The 24,911-nt window shown below is 47.7% G+C and overlaps 1 protein-coding gene across 1 annotated transcript in view; it reads left to right on the top strand.

Annotated features, from left to right (window-relative positions):
* Mthfd1l (methylenetetrahydrofolate dehydrogenase (NADP+ dependent) 1 like) overlaps positions 1-24,314 on the top strand; it is a 150,028-nt gene extending 125,714 nt beyond the window's left edge. The window contains exon 27 of the mRNA XM_051206011.1: positions 24,193-24,314. Coding sequence (XP_051061968.1) covers positions 24,193-24,282 — 90 coding nt within the window. The 3' untranslated portion in view covers positions 24,283-24,314. The remainder of the gene's footprint in view (positions 1-24,192) is intronic.
* Positions 24,315-24,911: the final 597 nt, after the last annotated feature.

Genomic DNA, 24,911 nt, shown 5'->3' with positions numbered 1-24,911 from the left:
GTTCCAAGGAATTTTTATGTACACACACACACACACACACACACACACACACATACACACACAGGGGGGGAGGGGTGAATGTGCAAATTTTGAAAGAAATAACACTTTTGTGAATAAAGTCAAAATGGCTTTAGGGAATCTGGGGAGATGTCTTCGTCAGTAAACTGACCAAGAGATGTGATCCAGACATACACAGTAAGATGGCACTCCATGCTGCCTTCTCTCTCCACCAATTAAAACACGCCAGGGAACCATCCCAGCAATGAGGACAGCTGGAACACAATGTTAATTTCTCTGGGTGACAGGCACGGCCAGTGGCATATTTATGATGGGCTGAGGTCAAACCTCTTCTCGCTTCATTTCCATATGCACTAAGAGCCGGCCTAGCCAATCTCCCACACTGAATGAATAAAATGAATAGCTTTTTGCTGCCAAAGAGAAAGAGTAGGGAAGGACCACGGCAGGAACCAGCATGGGTGTGCCAGATGGAAAACAGACCCGCCAGTGAGGATGCCAATGGCCTGTGTCTTACACCCACCTGCACTTCTGGCCTTCAGAAGCTTTGGGTATGTGTCACAGAAATGTGATTCGTGCTGCTTTAGGGATGTCCAGACAGTGACAGCCAACCGGAACCATTATTTCCATTACATACTTGCCCGTTTTTCTGCATGCTTGATGATAGCAGGCTCCCAGAGTACCATGATACCCAAGATACCATGAAACTAATCATTTATAGGCATCCATGTAATTTCCTATTGTGAGAAGGGAGAGGCATAACTCCGGCATGCCCTTAACTCCATACCCCTAATTTCCCACCCCTTTGCTACACCTGTGAGGTCCCAGTTCCCCTCCTTAGAAGGACACCCACCTGGATATCTTGACCTGCAACAGTTCAGTAAATTCCTACAGGTCTCCCAAGGGATCTCTCTCTCTCTCGCTGTGTGTGTGTGTGTGTGTGTGTGTGTGTCCTCTTCTTGAGTGGTGAGCGCACTGGCAGAAGACTCAGGGCAATGGGATACTCGGGTTTAGCATCTACCTCTGTGCAGCCGGCGCCTCCATCCCAGGCACACTCATGCCTTCCCACTGCTTTTCCATTTCAGGCGTCTGTAATTCTGAGCTACATGCAATTGGCATTACTGAGAGACCAAACTATAAAAGCTGGTGGGTGCGGGGGGGGGGGGGGCCTTGCCTTTCATGAGAAATGACACACCCTCTCGGATGAAAGCGCTAGACTGGAGTCTCTCTCTCCCGGGTTTTTTGGATGCATTTCCCTACTGAAAAGTCTTGGTTGTGGGATGTTGCAGCATCCCACCTGGACCACCTGGTGACTGGCCGTCCAGAACTCGTTCTAGAGCATGGATGTGTACACTTCACTGGAGGCAGCTGTGCACGGTGCCTGCAAGCATGCCCAGCTCCCTTTTGGCACAGGGAGGATGATCTCTTCCTCAGGATATTGCATAATGCACTGGGGAGTGGATGCTTTCAATGGATTTTTGGCTTTATTGAGTTCCAGACCGAAGCCTTTCCTGTATTGCGAGGAAGGTACTGGAGTTGCTCGGGGAAGGACAGAGGAGTTCAGCAAAGGGCAGAGCAGGCCACGGCCAGCAGGGAGGCACCTCCGAGGTGAGGCAGCACTGGATTCCTGGGAAATGGTACAGAGACACCCCCACAGATGTTTTAGATGCTGGAGCCTTCAGTGTGCCTCCCTGACATGAGATATGCACCCCAGAGGGAGCACTGGAGATTTTGTTGTGGTCCCCAAAAGTCTAGGCACTAGAGTTCTCCTGCCAGAAATGAGTAGCCCTGTTCCTTTAAATGCCTAGTCCTCAGGCACACAGGGACAGTCATTTAGCCATTCCAGCCTAGGGAGCCCATACCATTGCAGCCACACAAATGCCCCAAGTTCTGATTTACTTGTTCAACATGTATGGAGGCATGCTGGGTACTAGGCCAGCAAAAACAACAAGAACCACCACCACAAAGGCTTGATTTGAACCTAGCCCTTAGGGGATAAAGGAGCTAATGGGAGACATAGGTTGTGTATGTAGATGACAGAGAGCTAAGGGCATCAAGCGGAGCAGAGTTGACGGCACTGAGGGCTGGGACACCTAGCAAAGAGAGGGATCGCCCAAGCCTGCTCTTGATAGCCCAAAAAGAACAGCTTAACCAGATGGTACACAACGAAGAGGCTGGAGATGGGAAACTTCAAACCCTGCAACGGTATTGCTAACGTCCTTTAATATAGCAATTCTGTACAAGCCAAGAGTGACAATGTGTTCTGACACTGGGCAGGAAGGCTTGACCCAGGTCACATGGACTTGAAGGTCAAGCTTAGGAGTTGGAGTTCATACCGCAGCAAAGCTTGAGAATTTCAAGAGGAGCAATATCATGGTTACATTCGCGTTTTAGAAAGGTCGGTTGGGTGGCAAGATGGGTGAAATAGAGAGGGGGAGGAGTTAGAGGCCTGAAGACGTTGCTAAGAGACGGCACATAAAGCCCGAGCGAAAGAGAGGCGGGAGATGGCGTAAGAGGTTGTAGAGGTGGAATGATCAGAAAAACAGAAAAGGAATCCTGCAGTGGTCCTCAGGTCTACTGATGATGGAGCTGCCATTTCCTTAGAGCTGTAGTAAAAGAAGTACAACCATGTTAGGAGGGAAAGGGAATTCTTTGTGGAGGTCCACAGAATCGTTTACAGATACAGTTGTTCCTCAGGAAGACTTAGAAAGTCAGCAAACAGCCATACTGTGATTTACTGCAGAGGCAGGATATGAAACAAATTAGAAGGACCCATCACACAGGCTAATGGAGAGAGGGAACCAAGGCGAGCTCCACAGCTCTCTCCACGTGGAGTCCAGCACGTGGAGTCCACGTGGAGTAGTGAAATGCTATCCATCAAGGTCCAAGAGACTTGGACCCCGAGGTTTTCATCTTGACTAATCGCCTGAGCATCTTCTGCCTGGCCCACACAAAAGGCAAGCAGATATTAAGCATAACCCTAATTTTTGATTTTCAAGAAGCCATTTTGGCATAGTGAAGTAGTCTTTCCACTTAGAGAATGATAGGGTGTGCCCACACTCACATGGACAACTCCATCCTTGTAGGCAGAGAGAGATCCATGAAGATCGTGTTCTCGCATCTCTTACATTCTCCCTGTCCTGCATGGGGATGCATCTGTAAAACATGTTGAATGAAGCAGTGTTACAAGTTCATACTCATTCACCAGGGCCCTTGATACTGGGTCAAAGGTTCACTGATGAAATCGATCACCAACAAAGGGTTCTGGAAACATGAGCATCTCGTGGGCATTAAAAGCAAGGTTATTCCAGGCACCTATGAGTCTAGCACTCAGGAGTCTAGCAACAGTCGCTCCCAGACAAGTTCCAGGGAAAATTGAAAAGTCCAACCTATACTTCCTCTTCAGACGTTTGTGTGGAGATGATGTAAGTCGAACCTTAAGCTCTACCATGTGGCTCCCATGCAGTTTCCTATTTCAAAGAGCCTGATCCTCAGACCTTCACAGTGGAGCTGGTCACATCAAGGCTTCCACCTGGAAGGAATTTCTAAGCAGCCTTTGAAGTCGACCATTCATGTTCAATCAACCTGGTTGTCAAAGGACAATAGATGTCTAAGGCCGACGACTCTTCTTTTGTTCCTGGCCAACTTTTTTTTTTTTTTTTTTTTTTTTTTTTTTTTTTGGTTACCAGGTACTATGAGCCACTAGGAATAAAAGATCGATGCAACAGTCTTTGCCTTCAACTACTTGTATTCTATGACTAGGAAAGGGATGGATGAACCCAATGAGCATTACTAGGAGTGTGGGGGGTTTTGTTGTTGTTGTTGTTGTTTTGAAACAGAAACAGGGTGTGTGGCCCCTTAAATAGAGGGAGTAAAAGGTCAAATAACCAAGCATACTAAATTTTGCTTGAAACTCTGTGAAGGATACAGTAGAACTTGAAGACTGAAGTAGCTCAATAGGTAAGGTACCTGCTACTAATGCAAGAGGCTCTGAGTTTGATCCCCAGAATCCATGATAAACAAACAAACAAAAAAACAAAACAAAAAAAAACAGGTATCATGGCATACATTTGTGGGGTTTTGTCTTTTGTTTGTTTTGTTTTGTTTTTGTTGTTGTTGTTCATTTTGTTTTGTCTTTTTAGAGTGTCTCTGTGTAACAGCCCTGGCTAGCCTAGAATTCACTCTATAGACCAGGCTGGCCTTGAAACTCCCAGAGATCTGCCTGTCTCTGCCTCCTAAATGTTGGGACCAAAGGTGTGTGCCCCCCCCCCACCACCCGGTGGTGGCATGCAATTGTAATCCCAGTATTGAAGAGTCACAGACAGGCACATCCCTGGGACTGGCTGGCTTATTTGATGACTTCCAGGCCAATGAGAGACAGTGTCCCAAAAAGTAAGGAAGATGGCATCCTGAGAAAAGGTACCCAAGTTTCACTTATGATCTCCAAATGCAAGCATGCACACACTCACAGAGAGACTCAGAGAGAGCATCTGAAAGGGGAAATCACTACTTATTTATTTAGTAATTTCATCACAGGTGTCTCACCTTGGATGGAAGGTTTAGAACGCCTATGACAGCCCATCTCGCCTAACACATGGAATTTAACTCTGGCTTTGGTCTTTGGTGCCTAAAGTGGCCTTCTGATCCAGATGCAGTGGTGCATACCTGTAGTCCCAGCCACTCCAGAGACTGACACGGAACGATGCTATAAAACTGGCCTGTGTGTGGCCCTCCTAACACTTACTAGCGTGCGTGCGTGCGTGCATGCGTGTGTGTATGCGTTTAAGAGACACTGGATTCACATTATGCGTTTATTGCCATTTTTTAACTCACTTCCACATCCCACCCTTAGTGATGGTAGGTAACACCTTGTATTATTCGAGTGTCCCAGAGGACAGCATGAAAAACGGTGCCAAGTTACGTCTCATAGTAGAATGTAAGCTTGAGAACAAATCACAGGTCTTTCACATAGTCTCTAAGTATATGTTTAAGAAAGTAAGAATCCCCCCTTGTCTCTATTCCTCTCAACTCTCTTCACCCCCTCATGTGCCGTCCCCGGAGCCTTTGTCTTTCAGCTTTGGAACATGATTAATTGGTGCTGGGCAGCCTAGCACCGGGAAAGGCCTGATTACTTTCTAAGACGATTCATCTTGTGAAATGCCCATCTCTCTTTTCAACTTCACCGACAAGTATGGCTTCTGTGGAAGCAGGGGTGATTTGCTTCTTTCCCTGTTTGGATTTGTGGCTCTCAAGCATAACATGTTTCTTTTCCATGAGGCTAGCCAAAAATAATATTGACAAACTCATGATGGCTTCCATCTGATACTGTTGCAATCTTTATGCAAATGTATTTAGACAGCTAAACGAATAGAATAATTAAACATCCAAATGTCAAGGATGGGGTGGGGGGGGATGGGAGGTGGCGCCAGCTGTCACTACATTTTCTGGTTGGAAGTCAACGAAGCATTGGAAAAACATACCTTTAAAAACTAAAGGTCTGGATTGTTTCTGGTTGGGTTATTGTTGCTGTTCTTCTGTGTGTTTATCTTCACTTTGTTGTTGTCATTTTTTGGATTTAACTGGAGCACATTATAGTGATAGGAAATGTCAGGCCTTTTAGGGGGCCATATTCTTCGGCACATCCTTCTGAGGTGTAAAAGATCCCTGTCATGATCCTTCTACTGGGAACAGGCCACTCCTGGATGAACTCACACAGAGGGAGAGGCTGCTCTCAGAATACAAAACCAAATTGTTTGTCTTTGGGGAGGGGGGGGGAGTACTCTGTTTTACAGTCTCCAAAAAAATCCAAGAATGAAAAGAGGCTGATACTCAGCCAAAATAGTCAAGTTGTGGAGTTGTGTCCCAAAGTCCTCTGGTTTCCCTAGCAAAGCTTTCTTCCAAAGAAATTCACTTTGTCTGTGATAAATTTGAAACTTTCTCCTCTTTTAAATTCCTGAGAAATAGCCAACTCGGAGATAGAGTTTTTTCAACTTAGCAACGATTAGTTAAGATCCACTATCATCCTTGTACCATCGCTTTCAGGGAGCAGATGAGGATGCCCAGGCTGTCTCTTCTGAAGGGACCCTGGCAGAGCCAGGCATACATAGTTCTGCCCTCCAGTCCCAGGCTACCTCACCACCATCCTGCCCCTTCTCTGGGCTTCGAGGCCCTGGGCCAGGATGGGATGGGGCTGTTTCCTGCCTGCCTTAAATTCAACCTGTTTTTCAGACTCTCTTGTGGTTTCCAACAACAGAAACTCGACTCAACCTTGGACAAAAAGAGGGAACAAATTGGCCCACTTAACAGAGGAGTTCGGCTCTTGGTCCAGCCTCAGCCACTGGCCAGTGGCTTCTACTCTCCTGTCCTCAAGGCCACACCATTCCATCCCTACCCCACACACACCCACATCCACCCCTTCGCCGTCACCGCTGCCCACCTCAGCTAAGACTCGTGTTGTGGGGAGAGGGAACTCTTCCACCATTGCAAACTGATGGATGTTCAGCCTCCCTTGGTGGCCCTGTTTGTCAGCTCAGCCTTCTGCCTTCACTGTGACCCATCAACAGGTGATCCGCACGTGCCAGGTAGAGGGGTCTCTGTAGTCATAGAAGAGCAGGACAAGACCACAGTGGCTGCTGTATCTCAGACTGTTCCTGAACTGCAGAATTCAATCAAAGATGTCCCACTAGCAATGACTACTGTTTGTTTAGTTGGTGGGGATGGAGTGGTTGGAATGGATGAGTTAAAAAAATCATTTAAAGTGTAACTTTTAATGTATAGCAGAGCTTTCTCATAGTGTATTTTTGTGCTGAATGGGCTCTGCTGTGGGAGACTTAATTTTCTTCTTAAACATAAGTCCCGGGGTCTTTGCAAATGTTTTGGCTAAAAGTCAAGCACAGAAATGAGTTTTTCATTTATCACTGGCTCCTCTGAAAGGTTGGCCAGCAAACTTATCTTTCTCTGATAACTTAAGTTTCCTCATCTAGAGGTGTGCTGGCTAGATTTTATGTCAGCTTGACACAAGCTAGAGTCATCTGGGAAGAGGGCACCTGAGAAGATGCCCGCACCAGACTGGCCTGTGGTGCATCTTCTTTGACAATTCATGGGTGAGGACCCCGCTCAGTTGTTTGCCTGAGGACTGCTAGTGAGTTATAAATGGTATAAGTTTATTCCCGGGCATAGAGATGAGCAGCCTTGGTCAGGCAACACAGCTCTGATTGGGACCATTGGTCACAGAGGAGACTTCTGGGTGTTTTGATGAAATTGAAGGATGACAAAGAAAAGTTTACCATGGTCATCCTATCTATAGTAACAGAAGCATGCCTGCTTGACCACACCAGAATAGAAAAGCCACATTGGGATTTTATAGGGCACGGATGCCCCGTCAGAAGGAACTCAAGCCAAGATCTTATCAGTGATGGAGATGGAAACACCTCAGGATTTTCCAGTATCGGTTTCCACTGTTTTGTTCTTGGACCCGGTTCATAGCACTACTGATCTTTGGAATCCTGGGGCATTTCCTCCGGGCTCCTCAGGGCTGGTTTGGGTCAGCTTCCTCTTGAGCAGAGGGTTTTGTTACAACATCCATATGTTTCCCAGCCCACTCCCTGACCTCTCTCTTTTCTTTTTCTGGAATCTCTTGACTTTTTCATGTTCCCACCCACTAATCCCAAAAGTCTCTTAAGTGTTCGGAGCATGTCACCCAATCATTTTTCAAAAGCTAACTCAATAGAAATTGCTTATACTTGATAAAAATAGCATAAATATTTTTAACTTAGCCCCATAACCCAAGGCAGCTAGACATGGCAGTGTAGGAAAGGTAAAAAAAAATTTAAACTTTCTCTCGTTGGCAAGAATGTTACCCTTTTTGCCCACACTTGGCATTGTCTGCAAGGGCCAGTCCACTGGAAGGGTCAAGGGTCATCCGTCTCTGTAAAGACAGTATCAGTACTTGTCCGCAGCTGGATTGCCTTTGAACCCTTGGACGTGTCTTTGAAGCAATGATCATGGCCTCCGGTTTTGATTCCAGCTCTATGGACTTGAGCCAATTTTCCTGATTTCATTAAGTTTTTGGAAAGAACTGAAACTATGGTATCATTTTATTGCAGCCTTCCCATCAATCATAATTTGGGGCGGTCTTGGTGAAAGATGAGGAATTCAGGCTGGGAGGTTGGGAAAAGTGGGTCCGGGGCAAAGGGACAGAGTGCACTCTTCACTTCATGTGAGTTCAGCCACCTCGGCCTTGTGGCTTTAGAGCTGACTTTCTTCTAAAGCAGCTACGGTCATATGGCCCAAATCTAGTTATGGAGGAAAAAATGCACAATTTTAATGAGGCCTCTCCTCCCCCTCTCTTCTCCTTCCCTTCTCTCCCTGCTTGTCTCTGTTTTTCCTTCTTCTCTGTCCTCTCCCCGCCCCTCCCCTCCTTCCCTCTCTGCTGGCACCGGAGGCCAGGGGACTTTTGTGTGCTGGTTGTCCATGGCAGACGCGAACTGTAGGATGCATTCGGTGGATGCTCACTCCTTCTGCTTTTCTGTTCCTCGCCCTTTGAGCCCAGCCTGCCATCACATTGTTCTCCTCTACCCTAGTTTTGCTGCTTTCGTCTTTGGAAACACCCTTCCTGCGAGAAGCCAAACCCCAACAACACTCCCGAGTTCCTTCTCCCAGCCGGGCCCAGGGTTGCTTCCATCAGCAAGCTCTGTCCTTGGTCCTACTTAGCAACTTGTCCCAAATCATTTTCCTGTCAAAGTTGACTCACGTCTCACAACCAGTGAAGGCATTTGAGTACATGCCACTTGGAGAGCCAGGCGTAAGGGACAGTGTTCGGTACAAAGCCACTCCCGGGTAACTTCTGAGTTTTCAGGCAGCACATCCCTCTGTGGGTCCTGTGGATGCACTAAACATGACATGGAACTTGCTTTGCCTAGTCTTGCCAACGGGCACAGTACCAATTTCCAAAACAGCAATGGGAAATTGCCACTTTCACGTCAGTACGAAGAGCCCAGCTCTGGACTGTCGCTTTGAGACGGGGCCGCTCTTCATATTCAGACGAATGAGAAGCACCAGGTTTACGGCATCGGGCCCAGGTGACATGAAAGTGGCATGTGGCTAGGAGAGAATACATCTCCAAGACCTCTGGGGCTTTACAACCTGGACAGTGAGATTCCGTATAAAACCTTGCCTTGGATCTAGTTAAGCTTGTGACCGAAATCCTGCAAAACTAGATTAGAAGTGAACAATACTGTGTTGCTCTCCTATGCATCCACAGCATTCCTCTGCTGTACCAGGCTGGTGCTTATGGCTTTTGCTTTTTGTCTCTTGTGTGCCCTGTTGGAGCAGTGTGGGTGGACACCCACACTTCACTTGACCATTGTATCTTTAAGGAAGGTGGTAGGATATCCACATTCCTCCCAAGCTTTTCCTCTCTCTTGGCTTGTAAACCTTTCTATCGGCAATGCTGTCTCTTAACACTGAGATGGGGAAACATTTCCTGTGAAGGGCCCAAGAGCAGTTTCATGGACCGGGCTTAGACCCAACGGCCTGCATTCTAACCACTCAGCTCCACTGTGAAAGCATAAACAGAGCCGCACAGCCATGCACAGCGTATACACTCATGACTGTATTCTAATAAACCTTTATTTATAAAGACAGGCAGCTAGCCAGATTTGGTACGGGGGCCTTATTTTACTGAGTCAAAAAGAGAGATTCATGTGATGTTTTGTTTTGAGCGTAACGATACAAAACTGCTTAAGGGGACCCCAGCATCCCTGGGTGCCTGTGGAAATGAGATGAAAGGGACTAAAAGCGTCAAGTCCCTATGCCCGTTGGACTCGCCCTTTGCTCTCCAGGGCAGGGCGGCAAAGCAATGACAGGAAAGGAATCTGCTTGCCACACTGGGAGACATGCCTGGGAATGAAATGTTTATGCCTGCATCTGATTTGCTAAAGGTATACGGACGATTACCTTTCCGTGAGTAAAGTGGCCAGCAGTGGGTTGGAGCAGGCGAAGAAAGTAAAAGTGATGTGTTAGTTGAAATTGGATACCATTTCACCGCCATCCCAAGCTATGACAGAAGGAGTGCTAAGGAAATATTCCCTGCTGTAAAGTGTATTTATGTCGGTGATCTGTGCCTTCTATATAATAGGAAAGCTCTACCTTTAGCAGCCTGATTTCTGGAGGAAAACAGCTAATGGACTGATGGTATCCATCTCCGTCAGCATGCTGAGGAATTACTCAAATGCCTGAGCTGTGTTTATTTGAGAATGTGTCATCGTGGGAAGCTCACTAGAGTGGTGGAGAGGGCAGCAGAAGGAGGCATAATGACCGTGATAGTTCTTGTGACAGTGGCCAAGCAACGAAGAGCTTACCTGTTAGAAAGAAAGGAAGAGACAACACGAAAAGTTAAGAGGAAATTCATTTTGTTTTAAGAAATGCAGAAAATTTCTGGGCGGTGGTGGTGCACACCTTTGATCCCGGCACTCAGGAGGCAGAGGTAGATAGAGCTCTGTGAGTTCAAGGCCAGCCTGGTCTACAGAGTGAGTTCCGGGACAGCCAGGGCCGTTACATGACAAACCCTGTCTTGAAAAAGCAAAAAGGGAGAGAGAGAGACAGAGAAAGAGAGAGAAGAAAGAAATGCAGAAGAATATAGGCACTGAAGAATCTTAGTAGTAGTAGTAGTATGTGTATTAACTGTTATTATTTAGTTTATGGCCCAAATAGAAAATGTGTGTAGGCTTATTGCCTGTTTTTAGGGGGCTGGTTTTGTTTTTTGAAACAGGGTCTTACTGTGTAGCCCTGGCTGGCCTGGACCTCACTATATAGACCAGGCTGGCCTTGAACTCACAAAGATTCACTTCCCTCTGCTTTCTTAGTGCTAGAATTAAAGGTACATGCTGACAACCTGCCCCTAAGTTCTGTTTTCTTAAGGCGCACATACTATATTAAACTGCACTTTAACCACAGACTCTCTTGTGTCCTAATCTAAGTATTGCAAGCATTTTATGTGAAAAGATTGCTTTTCCTGTGTTTGTTTTATATATATATATATATATATATATATATATATATATATATATGTTGGGTGTTGCATAGCGAAGCTTATTAATGTAATTTTGTTCTTGGGATCCTTATCTTAAAATCTAATTCCCCAGTATATCATGTTTCTTAGAACATCGCTCTCTAATTGGTGGGTGGAATTATAGTTGACTTGAAAGGCTCTGTGAGCTTATAAAACTTACACGCACATCTGTAAGATGATATTATCTCACTTAATGAGAAATAACACTCTTCAGGGTACATTGCATGCTTGGGAAGATGAGATTACAGGATTGAATTGAGCCTCTCCTTGAGATAAGCCAAAAGAAATTGTGAAAAATAATACTCAAGACACTGGAAGTCAGCTGGGATAGAACCCTGATCCCCAAGTAGGAAGCTGGCAGGTAGGGCCCCAGAGCTAACGGTCTTGGCTATTGTCTAGAGAAAGGTTCCAAGCTAGTGTATAAGGTGTCCCAGAGAATGGACACTCAGTTTGTCCCCTCACTGAACAGGTAGAGCAGGTGTCCCTCTAGGCTCTGCACGGCAGAGTATCTGAGAAGCAAACGGTACAGATCTCAGAGGGCCTTCCTGGAACATTCAAGACAGTATGGTCAGTGCACCTATGGAAAAACAACGTCAAGCCAGGGGAGAGGTCACCCGAAAGAGGGGTCGCATGTCGCTCGTGGCTACTACAAAGGCAGAAGAAGGACTCGCCTTAGCGGTAAGGGTAAAATGAATCCCAGACTAAGCATAGCTCTAGCTCTCCCTAACAGAGATGAAAAGCAAACGCAAAAGGCCAACCTGTGCTGGAGCAGCTAAAATAACTTAACTGTCCCAAAACAGAACCTAAGGCTATACATCGGGGCCCGTGAGAAGATGGCGCCTCTGGTAAAGTAGCCTGCACACAACACCCAGAGCTGGAACTTACCCCTTGGGGCCCACATGGTAGAAGGAACCAGCTCCTAAGTTTATCCTCTGGCTACCATACCCATACTTGTGATTTAAGTTTTCACTGAACAGACATAAGAACAATGAAATCACAACAAAATGAAATGCCTGGCATTCAACCTAAAATTACAAAGTCTAAAACGAGATGGGAACTAATTTTACAAATGTTATAACTAGTGGACAGAGACATTAGAAGCAGCGGTCAGAGCAATGGCTGCTCTTGCAGGAGACCCAGGTTCGCTTCCTAGCACGTTGTGGTGTCTCACAACTTTTTCTGAGTCTAGATCCAGGGGAACTGGTGCTCTCGTGAGCTCCACAGGCACCAGGCTCGTATGTGATGCACAAAACCGCATTGAAGCAAAACACTCGTACATAGAAAACTTTTCTGAAGTTACACACATGTAGACTCTCTCGACGGATCTCGCCATATTGTACCGTAGCTTTTAACCATGTTTGCCATGGGTAACTGAAGCCATGGAGGAAAAAAAAGCAAAGTGAGGAGAGCCTGCTATGGTTACATTTAAAGGGTGGTGGGAAACATCAATACTAATTTAATTTAAAAAGTAGCCGGAGCTGTAGAACTCCAGGGGAGAGAAGCAGTGAAATGAGACTTTGGTGAGTTAAATTTAGAATGAGGGGCTGGGGGGAGGTGGCTCAGTGGGGGAAGGGTTGACCACAAGTGTGAGGATCTGAGTTCGAATCCCGAAAACTCATTTAAAGCCGGACGCAGTACTGCCTGTAATCTCAATGCTCCGACCGTGAAGTGGAAAGTGGAGAATCTCCAGGACCTGTCTTACACAGCGGTGAACATCAAAGTGTCTCAAAAAAGGTGGAAGGCGGGGGCCAACGTCTGAGCTTGTCCTCTGTCTGACGTCCACTCATGCACTGTTACATGCATACCCCCCCCCACCACACACACATTCACACCGTCCGTGTACACAAATCAGATACGCAATACGAAAATATTTTTAAAATGAAAGGACCAGTTTTGTCAATAGGCAGAATTATTCTCATGTTTGGAGGTAGAATTTTCAGTACACATGAAGGGGAGGAGAGCCATGAAGGGAAAAATAGACAAATACTCCACAAGTAGAGTCAGAATTTTTTTTTATTTTATTTTATGTTTTTTTAGAGTCAGAAATTTTTTTTAAGCCCCTCTCAGAACAAATAGACTAAAAGCGATGAAGATGTAGAAGGCTAAAATACTACTATAGTTGTACTTGACCTAATTGGCATTTCTAGAACACTCCACCCAGCAGAAGCAAAGCACAAATTCTTTGCAAATGTCCGGAGAACGCTTTGCCAAGACTGGCTGTGTTCTGGGCCACAAAACTGGTCTCAATAAATTTTAAAGGATTCAGATCACACCAAGTTTGTTCAGTAACCACAATGGAATTAAATGAGAAATCAAGACTGAAAGGCATCTGGGGAATCTCCAAGTATTTGGAAATCAAGCAAACTCCAGTGATAGGAGCGTGCACTCACCAGCCATCTGCCCCATAGGGATGTGTAGTCTGGAATTAAGGGGACTTCTAAAGCTCAATGCAGGGAGAGCTTTTTACATGGTTGTCTGATTTCTTACTGGTAGCGCTTTTGTTAGTTTGGTTTTGGTTTAGGAGACAAGGTTTCTCTGTGAAGGCAAGGCTTGGTAGATCAGGCCTGTCAGACCCTCATTCTTGCCGCCGTGCTGGGATTGAAGGTGTCTGTCAGCACCCCCAATGGCAGCCCTTTCCAAAACACGCGTCTCTTGTGTGTCACTTTCGTGCCCGGCGCTCATGGAGGCTAGAAGAAGGTGTAGGGTTCCCTGAAACTGGAGTTACATGTGGCTGTTGACCACCGTGCCCTATTAGGAATCCAACCCTAGTTTTCTGAAAGAGTAACAGGTACCTTTAACCACTGTGCCATCTCTCCCCTCCCTTTTAAGCGACTTGGGGAAGAAAGCGCATGTTTCAGCTTGTACGGGCACGTCACAGTCGGTCACTAGGGGAAGGCAAAGGGCTGAAGCATGGAGACCGTGGAGGGACACCGCTTCCTAACTCACTCCCTCTGGTTTGCTCAGTTGTCTTTCTTACACATCCCAGGCCACCCTGCTTAGGAATGGTTCCTCCCAAAGAGGGTTGGACTCTCCTGCGTCCGTAGTCAATTAAGAAAATGCCTCACAGATTGATAAGATATGGGCAATTCTTCACTTGGGGTTTCCTCCTCTTCGTTTGTGTCAAGTTGACAACCAAGATTAGCTGTCACAAGTCCATCTCTTGTTAACGCCACACGCGTGCGCTCGCGTGCACACACACACACAAATCACTTTTAAGCCATAATTTTTCCTTTCCTGTTTATCCCCAAGATTGCATGTAAAAATATTACAATATAAAACATAGCATAACTCTAGATGTCCAAGGTCTTTTAAAGACTCAAACACTTATAAAAATTTAGTGTATATTTAAAATATCTAAAATCTCTTTAACCAGGGGTCCACGTTAAAAAAAAAAAAAAAAAAAAAAAAAAAAAAAAACAAGTTAAACACCTTCGTACTCCAAACAAGAAAAACCAGCGCATCGAAATAATCAGTTACGCAAAACCAAAATGCAATAGTGCGGCTTCAAACTTGCAGCTCTCTGAAGTGTGGGGCTCACTCAAGGTCTCCTGGGCTCCTAAGGCCCTGGGCAGCCTCACTTTTCAGGCTCTCCTGTCTGCAACGCACACAGTTTGCCTTCTAAGTCAGGCCAACTCCCCTCCACACCTCTGCTGTCCAGTGCCTGTCCTGGCATCTCCAGTATGCTGCAGTCTGCACTGCAAAGGGGGCTGCACCTTACCCATAGCCGGGGACTCCAAGGCCGCCACGTGGTGCCAAGCTCCAGTTTCTCTCCATGACCCCTTCAACCCTGGGTCTTCCACAATTAGACGTTCACTTGAGTTTCTAATCAAAGCGGTGGCCAAGACGGATTCATGGGCCCGCATCAGCATTCCTTACCATGGAGTCCAGACACTTATCAGAGAGCATGCTAAAACCATTACAGGAGAATGGAAAATTGTTTGTGTTCAATGGACCATCTCAACCGTGGTGGTGGTGGGGGGGGGGGGCTAGGCTACAGGACAGCATTGTCCTCACACTCACAGCGAAATACTTATCTATATCTCAAAATAGCCCGGCCAAGCTGCCTTCACGGTGCTGCTGGAGGGGCCGTTTCATCAAGGGGGAAAGATGGAGTGCACTGGGGCCATCGTGGGCGGCCCAGTACAGTATGGGTGAAGGACCTGGGAACCCAAACAGCAGAAAGGTTCTGTTGATTGTGGAACAGGAAGAGTGCACTGTGGGGTTTGTTTTAATAACCCTCCTGGGTGACGATGCCGAAGGATGGAACCAAAGGGAATGAATCTTTCTCTTGAATGCCTTACGGGATGAGCTCGAGGGTTGGAGTGATGACTCAGCGAGACCTGAATTTAGCCCCCCAGCATGTTAACGTTTGATACTAAAGCAAAGCAGGAGGGTGGAGAGATGAAAGGAATAGGTCCCTGGCCAGCCAGGCTCGCCAGATCATCACCCTGACGGCGTGGTGACAGACCCTGTCTCACAAGGTAAGATGGAGGGCCATCGGAGAAGAAACCTGATGGACATCTCTGCAGGCACGTCGTATACATACAGAACAGTGTTTGGGCAGGCAGACCTTAGTTCTCTCAGAAAACATGATATATAGATGAGCTTGCTGAGTACACTTATATAGTCCTAATCCAGCCTGTAGTTCTATAGTTAAGAGACGCAAGGGGCCAGACGTGGGGAATGTAGAGCTCTCAATCCTCCACATGTCTGCTAGAAAGCCAGGAGTTAAATCCTGAATCTGCAAGGCCAAGTAAACAGAGGAAGAGGACGGTGTCTTAATTAGGGTTTCTTTCCATGTGGAGAAACACCATGACCAGGTGCACTCCGATAAAGAAATACATTTAATTGCCGTTGGTTTACAGTTTCAGAGGCTTGATCCATTATCATTGTGGTGAGAAACATGTTAGCACACAGGCAGACATGGTCCTGGAAAAGGAACCAGGAGTTCTACTTCTGGATCAGCAGGAAGAGAGTGGGCCACTGTCCCTGGCTTGAGTTTCTGTAACATCAAAGTCGTCCCCCACTGACATATTTCCTCCAATAAGGCCACACCTACTCCAACAAGGCTTCATGTCCTAATCCTTTCAAGTAATGCCTGTGAGTCTATGGGGGGCATTTTTATTCAAATTATCTCAGAAGGAACAGCCAATTGGGAACAGCAGGGTTGTTAGGGTAGGCGGCATGTCGGGTTTTTTGTAGTAAAGCCTTTGGGAATGATGTCACCTTTAAAGCCAAATACGTGATTCATTTTGGCAAAACTTATATTTGGGAGGAAAAGAAAAAGAGCTGATCGTCTTGTTGCCTTACTGTTTCTCCTCGTCCCCTGCTTAGTGCTAAGGATTGAACCCCCGTCCTCGTGCATGAATATGAGCTGGGGGCCATTCAGCTAAACTCCTAGCCCCTCTCCTTGTATATGTGAGCAAAAAAGGGAGTCGCAATTTATGGCTGTCCGCCACCTCTGGAGTCCAGCCAGAGAAAGGTGGTCCGGGAATGCTGCCCCCAACAGTATTATGGATGTCAAGGAAGCCAGTTAAAGTTAGGGAGAGGAGGAGCAGATAGCGCCGGAGGGAAAGGCTCTTGCCATCAAGATTGATGACCCGAGTGTGATGTCCAAAACCCATGTAGTAGAAGGAAAGAATTGATTCCTGCACATTGTTCTCTGCCCTCCACATGTGTGCCATGCCACACCACACGCATGCATACACACATACATGCATAATAGGAGTGAGAGCTCGTCCTCAGTCGGTGACAGTCCCCACCTTACCCCTTATATACCCTTAAAATAGGAAGCAATGTTCTGTTACTTGCATAAGTAACATATTGAGGTGTTTTTTATCCTTGGATTGGGGGAAAGTAAAGTAGGGAGGAAAATATGTTGGCAGTTCTCCCTATGGTGTAGAAGGGCTGGACAAGGCAAAACGCCACTGTAGTTCCATAATGAGGAAGCTGAGGCCAGAAGATTGTAGGTTCAATGCTAGCTGGAGCTAGACAGTACGATTCTATCTAATAGAGATAGATTAGACAGACAGATGACAAATGAGAGAGAGGTTCAGTTCTAGACCCAGAATAGTTTCCTGAAGAGAAGGCTGCAGAGTAGTGCATACTCCATCATCTTTCACAGATAAGATAGGCTGTAGGTGGTCCCCTGATCCAGCAAGTGTTGGCTAGCCAAGTTTCCCGTTGGTAGACACGATCTAAAGCATCCCACACACACCTGTCTGCCCCGTGAGTAGCATCAAGGAAGAGTTCAAGAACACAGGGCTCTCTCCACTTTGCAGCTCCCACTCTCCGAGGAGGAGCTTTGCAGCAGTCTATAGGGGAGACAGGGTTGAAAACGAGAGAAATGTTAAACCAGTCAGATGTGCTTGCCTGGCAAGTGTGAGGCCCTAAGTTCAGCGCAGCAGGAGGAAAAACAGTAAACTTCCTAGCAGGAACAATGCCCGTCGCCCCACCCTTCCTTCCAGCCCCTCCTCTCCCCCACCCCTCCCAGGATGGTCATTCAATTACCAGGACGGTCTCTGATAATGTTCGGGGAGGGGCTCTGCAGAAACCTGTCATTAACGAAACCGGCTTGAAACACTAGAGCTCATAGACAGTCGAAGGCTGTGCCACCTGCAGATCAAATGGCCAGTGGATGGGCACGGTGCCAAATGGCAGGCAAGACCCACACATGCGGAGACGTGGATGGAGGCACTTGTGATCCGTGCAGCTCTGCCCAGCCTTTGTACGCAGTCTCCATGTTAAGGCTGGAGCTCATGCGCTTTGTTCTGATTTATAGTTACGCTTCTGCTGGGCTCTGCCTTGATCAGAGCTGCCCCGGTTGGCTTGGTTATTTTGCTTCTTGGCTCTTGCAGTCAGCTTTGAACATGGTAACTAGAAAAAGTGTGGAGTTGGAGCTGAGAGGCGTTGCTAGCCCACGCCTTTAATCCCTTCATTCGGGAGGCAGAGGCCTTCGGATCTCTGTGAGTTTGAGGCCAGCCCGGTCTTTAGAGTGAGTTCCAGGACAGCAAGGACTATACAGAGAAACCCTGGGGAGGGGGGTAGGTATGGACTTGAGCTACACCCTCTCCTTTGAGTGACTTTAAGATAACTGGTAATTCAAGAACAATTAGGGAAATACTTCAAACCTAGTAAGCCCCGTTTGTCCCTGTAAAAGAAATACAGTCGTGGATCAGATTTCCTTTTACATTTCCTATTTCTGTCTTGCCATAAGTAACAGTCATTTCTTTTTTATTTCTACTTACGGTTTTGTTATTTATGTGTGAGTGTGTGGGGTGGGGAGGGAGAGAGGAGGGATCGCACACACGTGAAGGTCAAAACACAACCTGAAGGAGTCATTTCTCTCCATCCTTTACGCGGTCCAGGGAGAAAACTCGGGTCATCAGGCCTTCTCAGCAAGGCGGATGCTTTTCCCCTGCTGGCCTGTCTCCCAGCCTGCTCACTGATTATTGCATACACGTAATTATAAAGCAACGAAGTGAGTACTGCGTTCTGGTTGCCTAACTGGAGTCTTTTCTTACTTTATCCTTTTCGCTTCAAAATAGAGTCCATAGTGTAGACATTGTCACACTGTACTTACAAATGACTAATGAAGGCTCAGTGAGCTAACTGCCCGAGGCCGTGCCTCTCTCTATGAAGCAGAAGCCCTGCCCTTCAGACCTGACCTGATCCCTACAGTTACCCACTCCTCAGACTGCTGATCCACCTAGAACCAAGGTCCTCACACATCCCAATGATTGGTACCCAGAGCATGGCACAGCTGCACTGAGCATCGCTGGGTCTGTCTCTGCATCTGAACATCACTGCATGCATCTCTGCATCTATACAGGGATGGAGACTGTCAGCTTCCAGCCACCTCAGGGCTGCTGAGGAGTTCAGGAATGATGGTGGCGTGGGAAAGATGAAAAGGCTCTCTATAGTGACCCAGGGGGACATGTGAAGAGCCACATGTAAACGACTCAAAACCTAGGGACTGGTGATCTCATTGTATCTCTCGGGGAAGGACTAGACCAGAGCAAGTGAGCAAAGGACCAGTTAACTAGTCAATATGGCCTTGACTTAGAACTCTCTTCCTTGAATTTTGCTAACCTTCCAGAACAGTGGTTCTCAACCTTCCTAATGATGGGACCCTTTAATACAGTTATTCATGTTGTGGTGACACCCCTCAAACATTATTTTGTTCCTACTTGATAACTGTAATTTTGCTACTGTTATGAATCATAATGTACATATCTGATATGGCACCCCACCCCCACAAAGGGATCGTGATCCACAGGTTGAGAACCCCTGCTCTAGAGTTAGAACGTCAGTTAAATTGACATTCTAGCTATAGCTATAATTCCTGCAGCTTCCCGAAGATTGTGTGTGTGTGTGTGTGTGTGATTGGGGAGGGTGTCGAACCCCGGGCCTCAAGAATACTATGTAAGCACTCTGCCATTGACTCACATCCCCAGCCCAGAGAATTTTAACTAAATGTGTAGGTTACCCCTCAGTGAGGTCATGCAGATGAGAACTGCTCACAGACTTCAAATAGGTGTCAGTAATCCGTGTTTGGTCTTAAAGGGCTAGCAGGAAATGCCTGGATCGTTATTCTATTTGTAGTAGTTTAGAAAATATTATGTTTTGCAGTCATAAGATATTGTGATTCCCTGCTATGCCTTTTTGGTAAGGGTGATCTTTGCAAAGGTTCTAGCCTGACCATTCTTTTTGTGGTTTGAGGGGAGGTTGTTTTGTTTTGGGGATGTTCGGTTTTTTTTGATTTTTTTTTTTTTTTAGGCAGGGTCTCTCTACATAGTCCTGACTGTCCTAGAGCTTAGTATGTAGACCAGGCTGGCCTCAGACTCACAGAGATCCACCCGCTTCTGCCTCCTGAGTGCTGGAATTAAAGGCCTGCACCACCACGCCTGGCTGCTGACACCAGTCTTAAGCAGACATTAACTTTATGTGTACTATGCATCACATAAATGCCCAGTGCTCATGGAGGCCAGAAGAGGGCATCGGATCCCCTAGAACTGGAGGTCTAGCCGGTTGTGAGTCTCCCAGCACCACTGAGCCATCCCACCAGCCCCTAATGTATTGTTGATGGAACGTGTGGTTTCTCATGGTCAGCAAAGGTTTGGGAGATTAGCTGTAGTTAAAATCGGGGTCATGAAGACAAAAAGCTATCCTCGGCCTTTGCACAAGAACCCATTAATGTGACATGGCAAGAGCGTAGATTTAGTGGCTCCTTGGTTATTTTAAGCAGGAGCACACTGTTAGCACAGAGCCCTACTGACCCCGGGCCTGTGGCCAGAGGTCAGTTCCCAGGGGCTCTCCGTTTCTTTTTCTTTCTTCTGTAGCGCTCTTGGAGTCTGGTCTGGGAGCTGCACTCTGATGGCGGCTAGTTACTGAGGGAGAACCCGGTGCAAGCATGTTCGGTCTTGGTAACACGACTCCATATAGTGTACCTTCCTCAGCAGGAGGACTGGACATGGCCGGGCTGTTTATTCACAGGTCTGGGCGTCTGTCACTCTACAGATCCTGTGGTCTCTGGTCTGCTGTCCCTTATCCCAAATAAGTAGTCTCGATTCTCAGAAGCGATTACTGCATCGTTGGGAAGAAACGCAGGAATCTTGCCATTCCGCTCATGTCTCTCCCACTTATGTGAAATAAGCTGGAAAAGGAGGACAGACAGCTTCTACTTCCTGTCACTTAATAATTTTGGCTGGCTTTTTGTCCCAATATTGTGACAGAATTAAAATGACCACAAGACGCGTGCCCACCCACATCTCTGCCTTTGAGGGTCTTGGCCCCCATCACCAGAAAGTGCCAATGGGAAGTAACAGTGGTTACCAAGCAGGAGGTGATGTGAGAGTCTCCTCATTTACCTCAGACTCCGTGATCCGAAGCTCTGTCACATAGCCCCAAATACACACTTCCTGTAAAGGGTTTTCATAAGATTTGTCACCTCAAGTGACCCTAAGCTGTGCCAGCCATTCGTGAGCAGTGGCAGCCTTAGGAACAGCTGTCATCATGTCTCCACCAGTAACCTCCCTGCAAGCGATGTCTTTGACCCAGAGACAGAGAATATCACTGGGCCAATATGAGCCATGCCTTCTGCAGCCAGCCTAGTGTTGTCTCCAAATCTGGAGCCCACGCAGATGACAGAGGCACCTTGGAATACCTTCTGTCCGTGCCACAGAATGCCTCAAGTGCAGGTGTCAGAGTGCGCTTTCCAAGGAAGTTACCCAGACCCCTGCAGACAGACGCATATGAACGGCTTGGGTTTGCTGTCCCAGCACAAACAGTAAGCATGGCTTTCTTTCCGTGGCCTGTGGTCAGTAGAGTAACACAGTGGTGACCAGAGAGATATCAACTCCATGCCGGGAGCCTGCCTTGTGAGTAGGTAAGATTTACGGTACACAGCAGGTTCCCCAGCCACCAAGTCTCGTGCCCAAGCTTACACTCAGTTGATTGTCCGAGATCCAGAACGGAATTGCCCACAGGTGTGTGATAAATGGGGGCCCGGCTGGGCTAAGCGGTCTTTGCAGCCGTGAGACACCTGTGCTACAGTCCTATGTAGGTGGCAGCAGCAGTATCATGGAGCAGCTAGCGCCACAGTGTCAACACTGTGCCTCAGCCTCTCCACCACACCGCAGGGCCAGCAGGGCTGGGAGTGGGCAGTAAGGAGGGGGGGTGGGGTGTTGTATTGGCTTCCCACCTGGGTAGCAGATAAAGGTGTGAAACTCCTCTGAGTTGAAGGGGAAACAAAGAGGGACTGTGGCCTCCATGTGAGACACCATTTCCAAGCCGTAGTGTGTATCTGTGTTCCCTGGGGACTTGCTGTGCTCCCAAGCACCCATCCAGCAGGCCTGTGGCTTTGAACTTGCACCAGGCTCCCAGGGTGCTGCTGCTTCCCTGTCCTGGCTGAGTGAAAAGAGTCCCTAAATGGGGTCAGGAGTGAGAGAGGGGAGCAGGGGGTGAGAGCTTCACTCCACCCCATGTAGTTCTCCGCTAAGAGCTGATGGGGGATGGGAAGAAGCATGCCAGTGAGTGCCCCCTCCCCCAATCACTGCCCCATCTCATGGAGAGTGTCTGGGAACAGGGGCAGGCTAGATGGCCACTGAAGAGACAGAAACCGGACGTCACCTCTGATGGATGGATGGGTGGGTGGATGGATGGATGGATGGATGGATGGATGGATGGACATGGATGGACATGGATGGATGGGTGGATGGACATGGATGGGTGGGTGGGTTAGTGAGTGGATGGATGGATGGGTGGATGGATGGATGGATGGGTGGGTGGATGGATGGACATGGATGGGTGGGTGGATGGATGGATGGGTGGGTGGGTGGGTGGGTGGGTAGATGGACATGGATGGACATGGATGGATGGACATGGATGGGTGGGTGGATGGACATGGATGGACATGGATGGATGGGTGGATGGACATGGATGGGTGGGTGGGTTAGTGAGTGGATGGATGGATGGGTGGATGGATGGATGGATGGGTGGGTGGATGGACATGGATGGGTGGGTGGATGGATGGATGGATGGATGGGTGGGTGGGTGGGTGGGTGGGTGGGTAGATGGACATGGATGGATGGATGGACATGGATGGGTGGGTGGATGGACATGGATGGACATGGATGGATGGGTGGATGGACATGGATGGGTGGGTGGGTTAGTGAGTGGATGGATGGATGGGTGGATGGATGGATGGATGGGTGGGTGGATGGACATGGATGGGTGGGTGGATGGATGGATGGATGGATGGGTGGGTGGGTGGGTGGGTGGGTGGGTAGATGGACATGGATGGATGGATGGACATGGATGGGTGGGTGGATGGACATGGATGGACATGGATGGATGGGTGGATGGACATGGATGGGTGGGTGGGTTAGTGAGTGGATGGATAGATGGTGGGTGGATAGATGGGTGGGTGGGTGGATGGACATAGATGGATGCAGTTGCAAGACATGTGTCTGTTATAGCACAGCAGGAAATCCTGAGTCCTCTGATTCAAAGCACAAATGGGATGCCTGCATGCTGTCTTGATACACGAGGACCTTCTGCCACAGGGGACGAAATGACAGCGCTGAAGGTCTCAGCTCAGCAACCCAGTGAAGCGCTCCTAGCTTCCACCCCTAGCTCCACCCAGACTCCACCCCTAGCTAGCCATGCCCAGAGCACTTACACTTGTAACTTAATATCCTCTCACCTTGCTAGACATGGTGGCCCAAGCCTGTGATCTGAGGACTTGGGAGATAAGTCACAGGAAGATCAGGAGTTCAAGGTCAACCTGAGCTACATGACACCCTGTTTGGGGGGGGGGGGAATCAGGCCTCACCATCCCCACTCCACCCCCAAATCTATAGAGTAAAGAGAAAGCAAGTATCTATCTCAGAAGGTGCTGGAAGCTGTGTGAAGCTGGCTGTCATCTGTGTAAAACACACAGAATGCCACTCCAAGGTGGTGATGCGCAAACGTATGACATTGTCGGCCAAGTCCTAAGGTCATATGGCGCTTACTACCTACGCAGCCTTGAACATGTAACTTCCCCTCTCTGGATTTCACTGCCCTCGCCCGGGTGCCATGGAAATAACAAAAATGTCTCTCGTGGAAGTCACTAAGAGAATAAAATGGGTAACACACTCAGCCCTACACCCAGTACAGTCACTCAACACAGGAGTCGGTGTTGGAAGGGAAGCCAGATGCCAGGCGTCTAGAGGGCGGGGTTTGCACCATACGCACAGCTGTTTGCTTCTTCGGCATGCTTGGTGAGGAGTCAACTCCAACTCCAGCCAGAGGGGCTGGTCTCGGGTTCTGTGTGCAAATTTGACTTAGAGGAGAAGCTCTAAAAGTCGCTGGGCATTGCTATGTCCTGTGGGGAGGATGAATTGGCTACACTTTGTTGGGAGGTGGCCTGTGCTTTCTGTATTTGTTTGGTCTCCTTGCAGAGTGAAGACGGACAAACTGACAGGGCTGCCTGTGTCCATAACCTAATGTTAAACGGGTCTGTTGGGAATTGTGTTAGTTGGTGTATGTCTTCATGTGAACTGCGCTGTGATTAATCACTTTGTAGACTTTGCTCACAAGCGACGCTTTGTTTTCTCTTCCAGATGAGCACGATGCCAGGACTGCCCACTCGGCCCTGCTTTTACGATATAGACCTTAACACCGAAACAGAGCAAGTCAGAGGCTTGTTCTAACGGACCAACGCTCCCACCAGACCCAACCCAGGTGGGCTGCGGTGATCTGCGTCTTGTCGTCAACGCAAATTCTTTCCTGTGATGTTTTCCTCACGTTTATGATAAGTGTGATCAAACAAGTAAATCGTCCTCTAGGTCACTGCAAGTTCGTACCTAATAGCTGCCTGTGACTTGGGTCCCCTCCCAAATCATCTTAACTTGATTATTCTGCCAAAGACCCTGATCCTAAATACAATCACGGAGTCACTGTCACAGGTGCCCAGGGATTCCCACATTCCTTTGGGAGAACAACAGGTCTTCCTTGAGACACAGGATATTAGAAACCTTTCTGGATTCCAATTCCTCCGTTTAAGAAAGTAGAGCTTTACTTTATGCTTTTTAAGCCATTCAGAGCTGGGGGATGTGGGCTTCATTCCTGTCTGTCCTGTGGTGTTGAAGCAATGTCTGCTGGCTTCTGCCTTGGCCACCCACATAAAGAAAATAGCCAAACGCCCAGTGTTCCTGCTTGGAACTCCCAAGCAGAGGTTATAAAAGTTTTGGGGTCCTTCCTTTACATCCATATATCAATGTGTCCTCACCATAGTCCCAGGGTCCCCCAAACTTTCTTTCAACTCTCTTCCTTGGCCCAG

The sequence above is a fragment of the Phodopus roborovskii genome, unplaced genomic scaffold, assembly GCF_943737965.1.
Source record: "Phodopus roborovskii unplaced genomic scaffold, PHOROB, whole genome shotgun sequence".
In the NCBI taxonomy this organism is placed as follows: domain Eukaryota; kingdom Metazoa; phylum Chordata; class Mammalia; order Rodentia; family Cricetidae; genus Phodopus; species Phodopus roborovskii.
The sequence above is the reverse complement of the archived record's forward strand: the minus strand, read 5'-3'. Positions and strand labels throughout refer to the sequence as shown.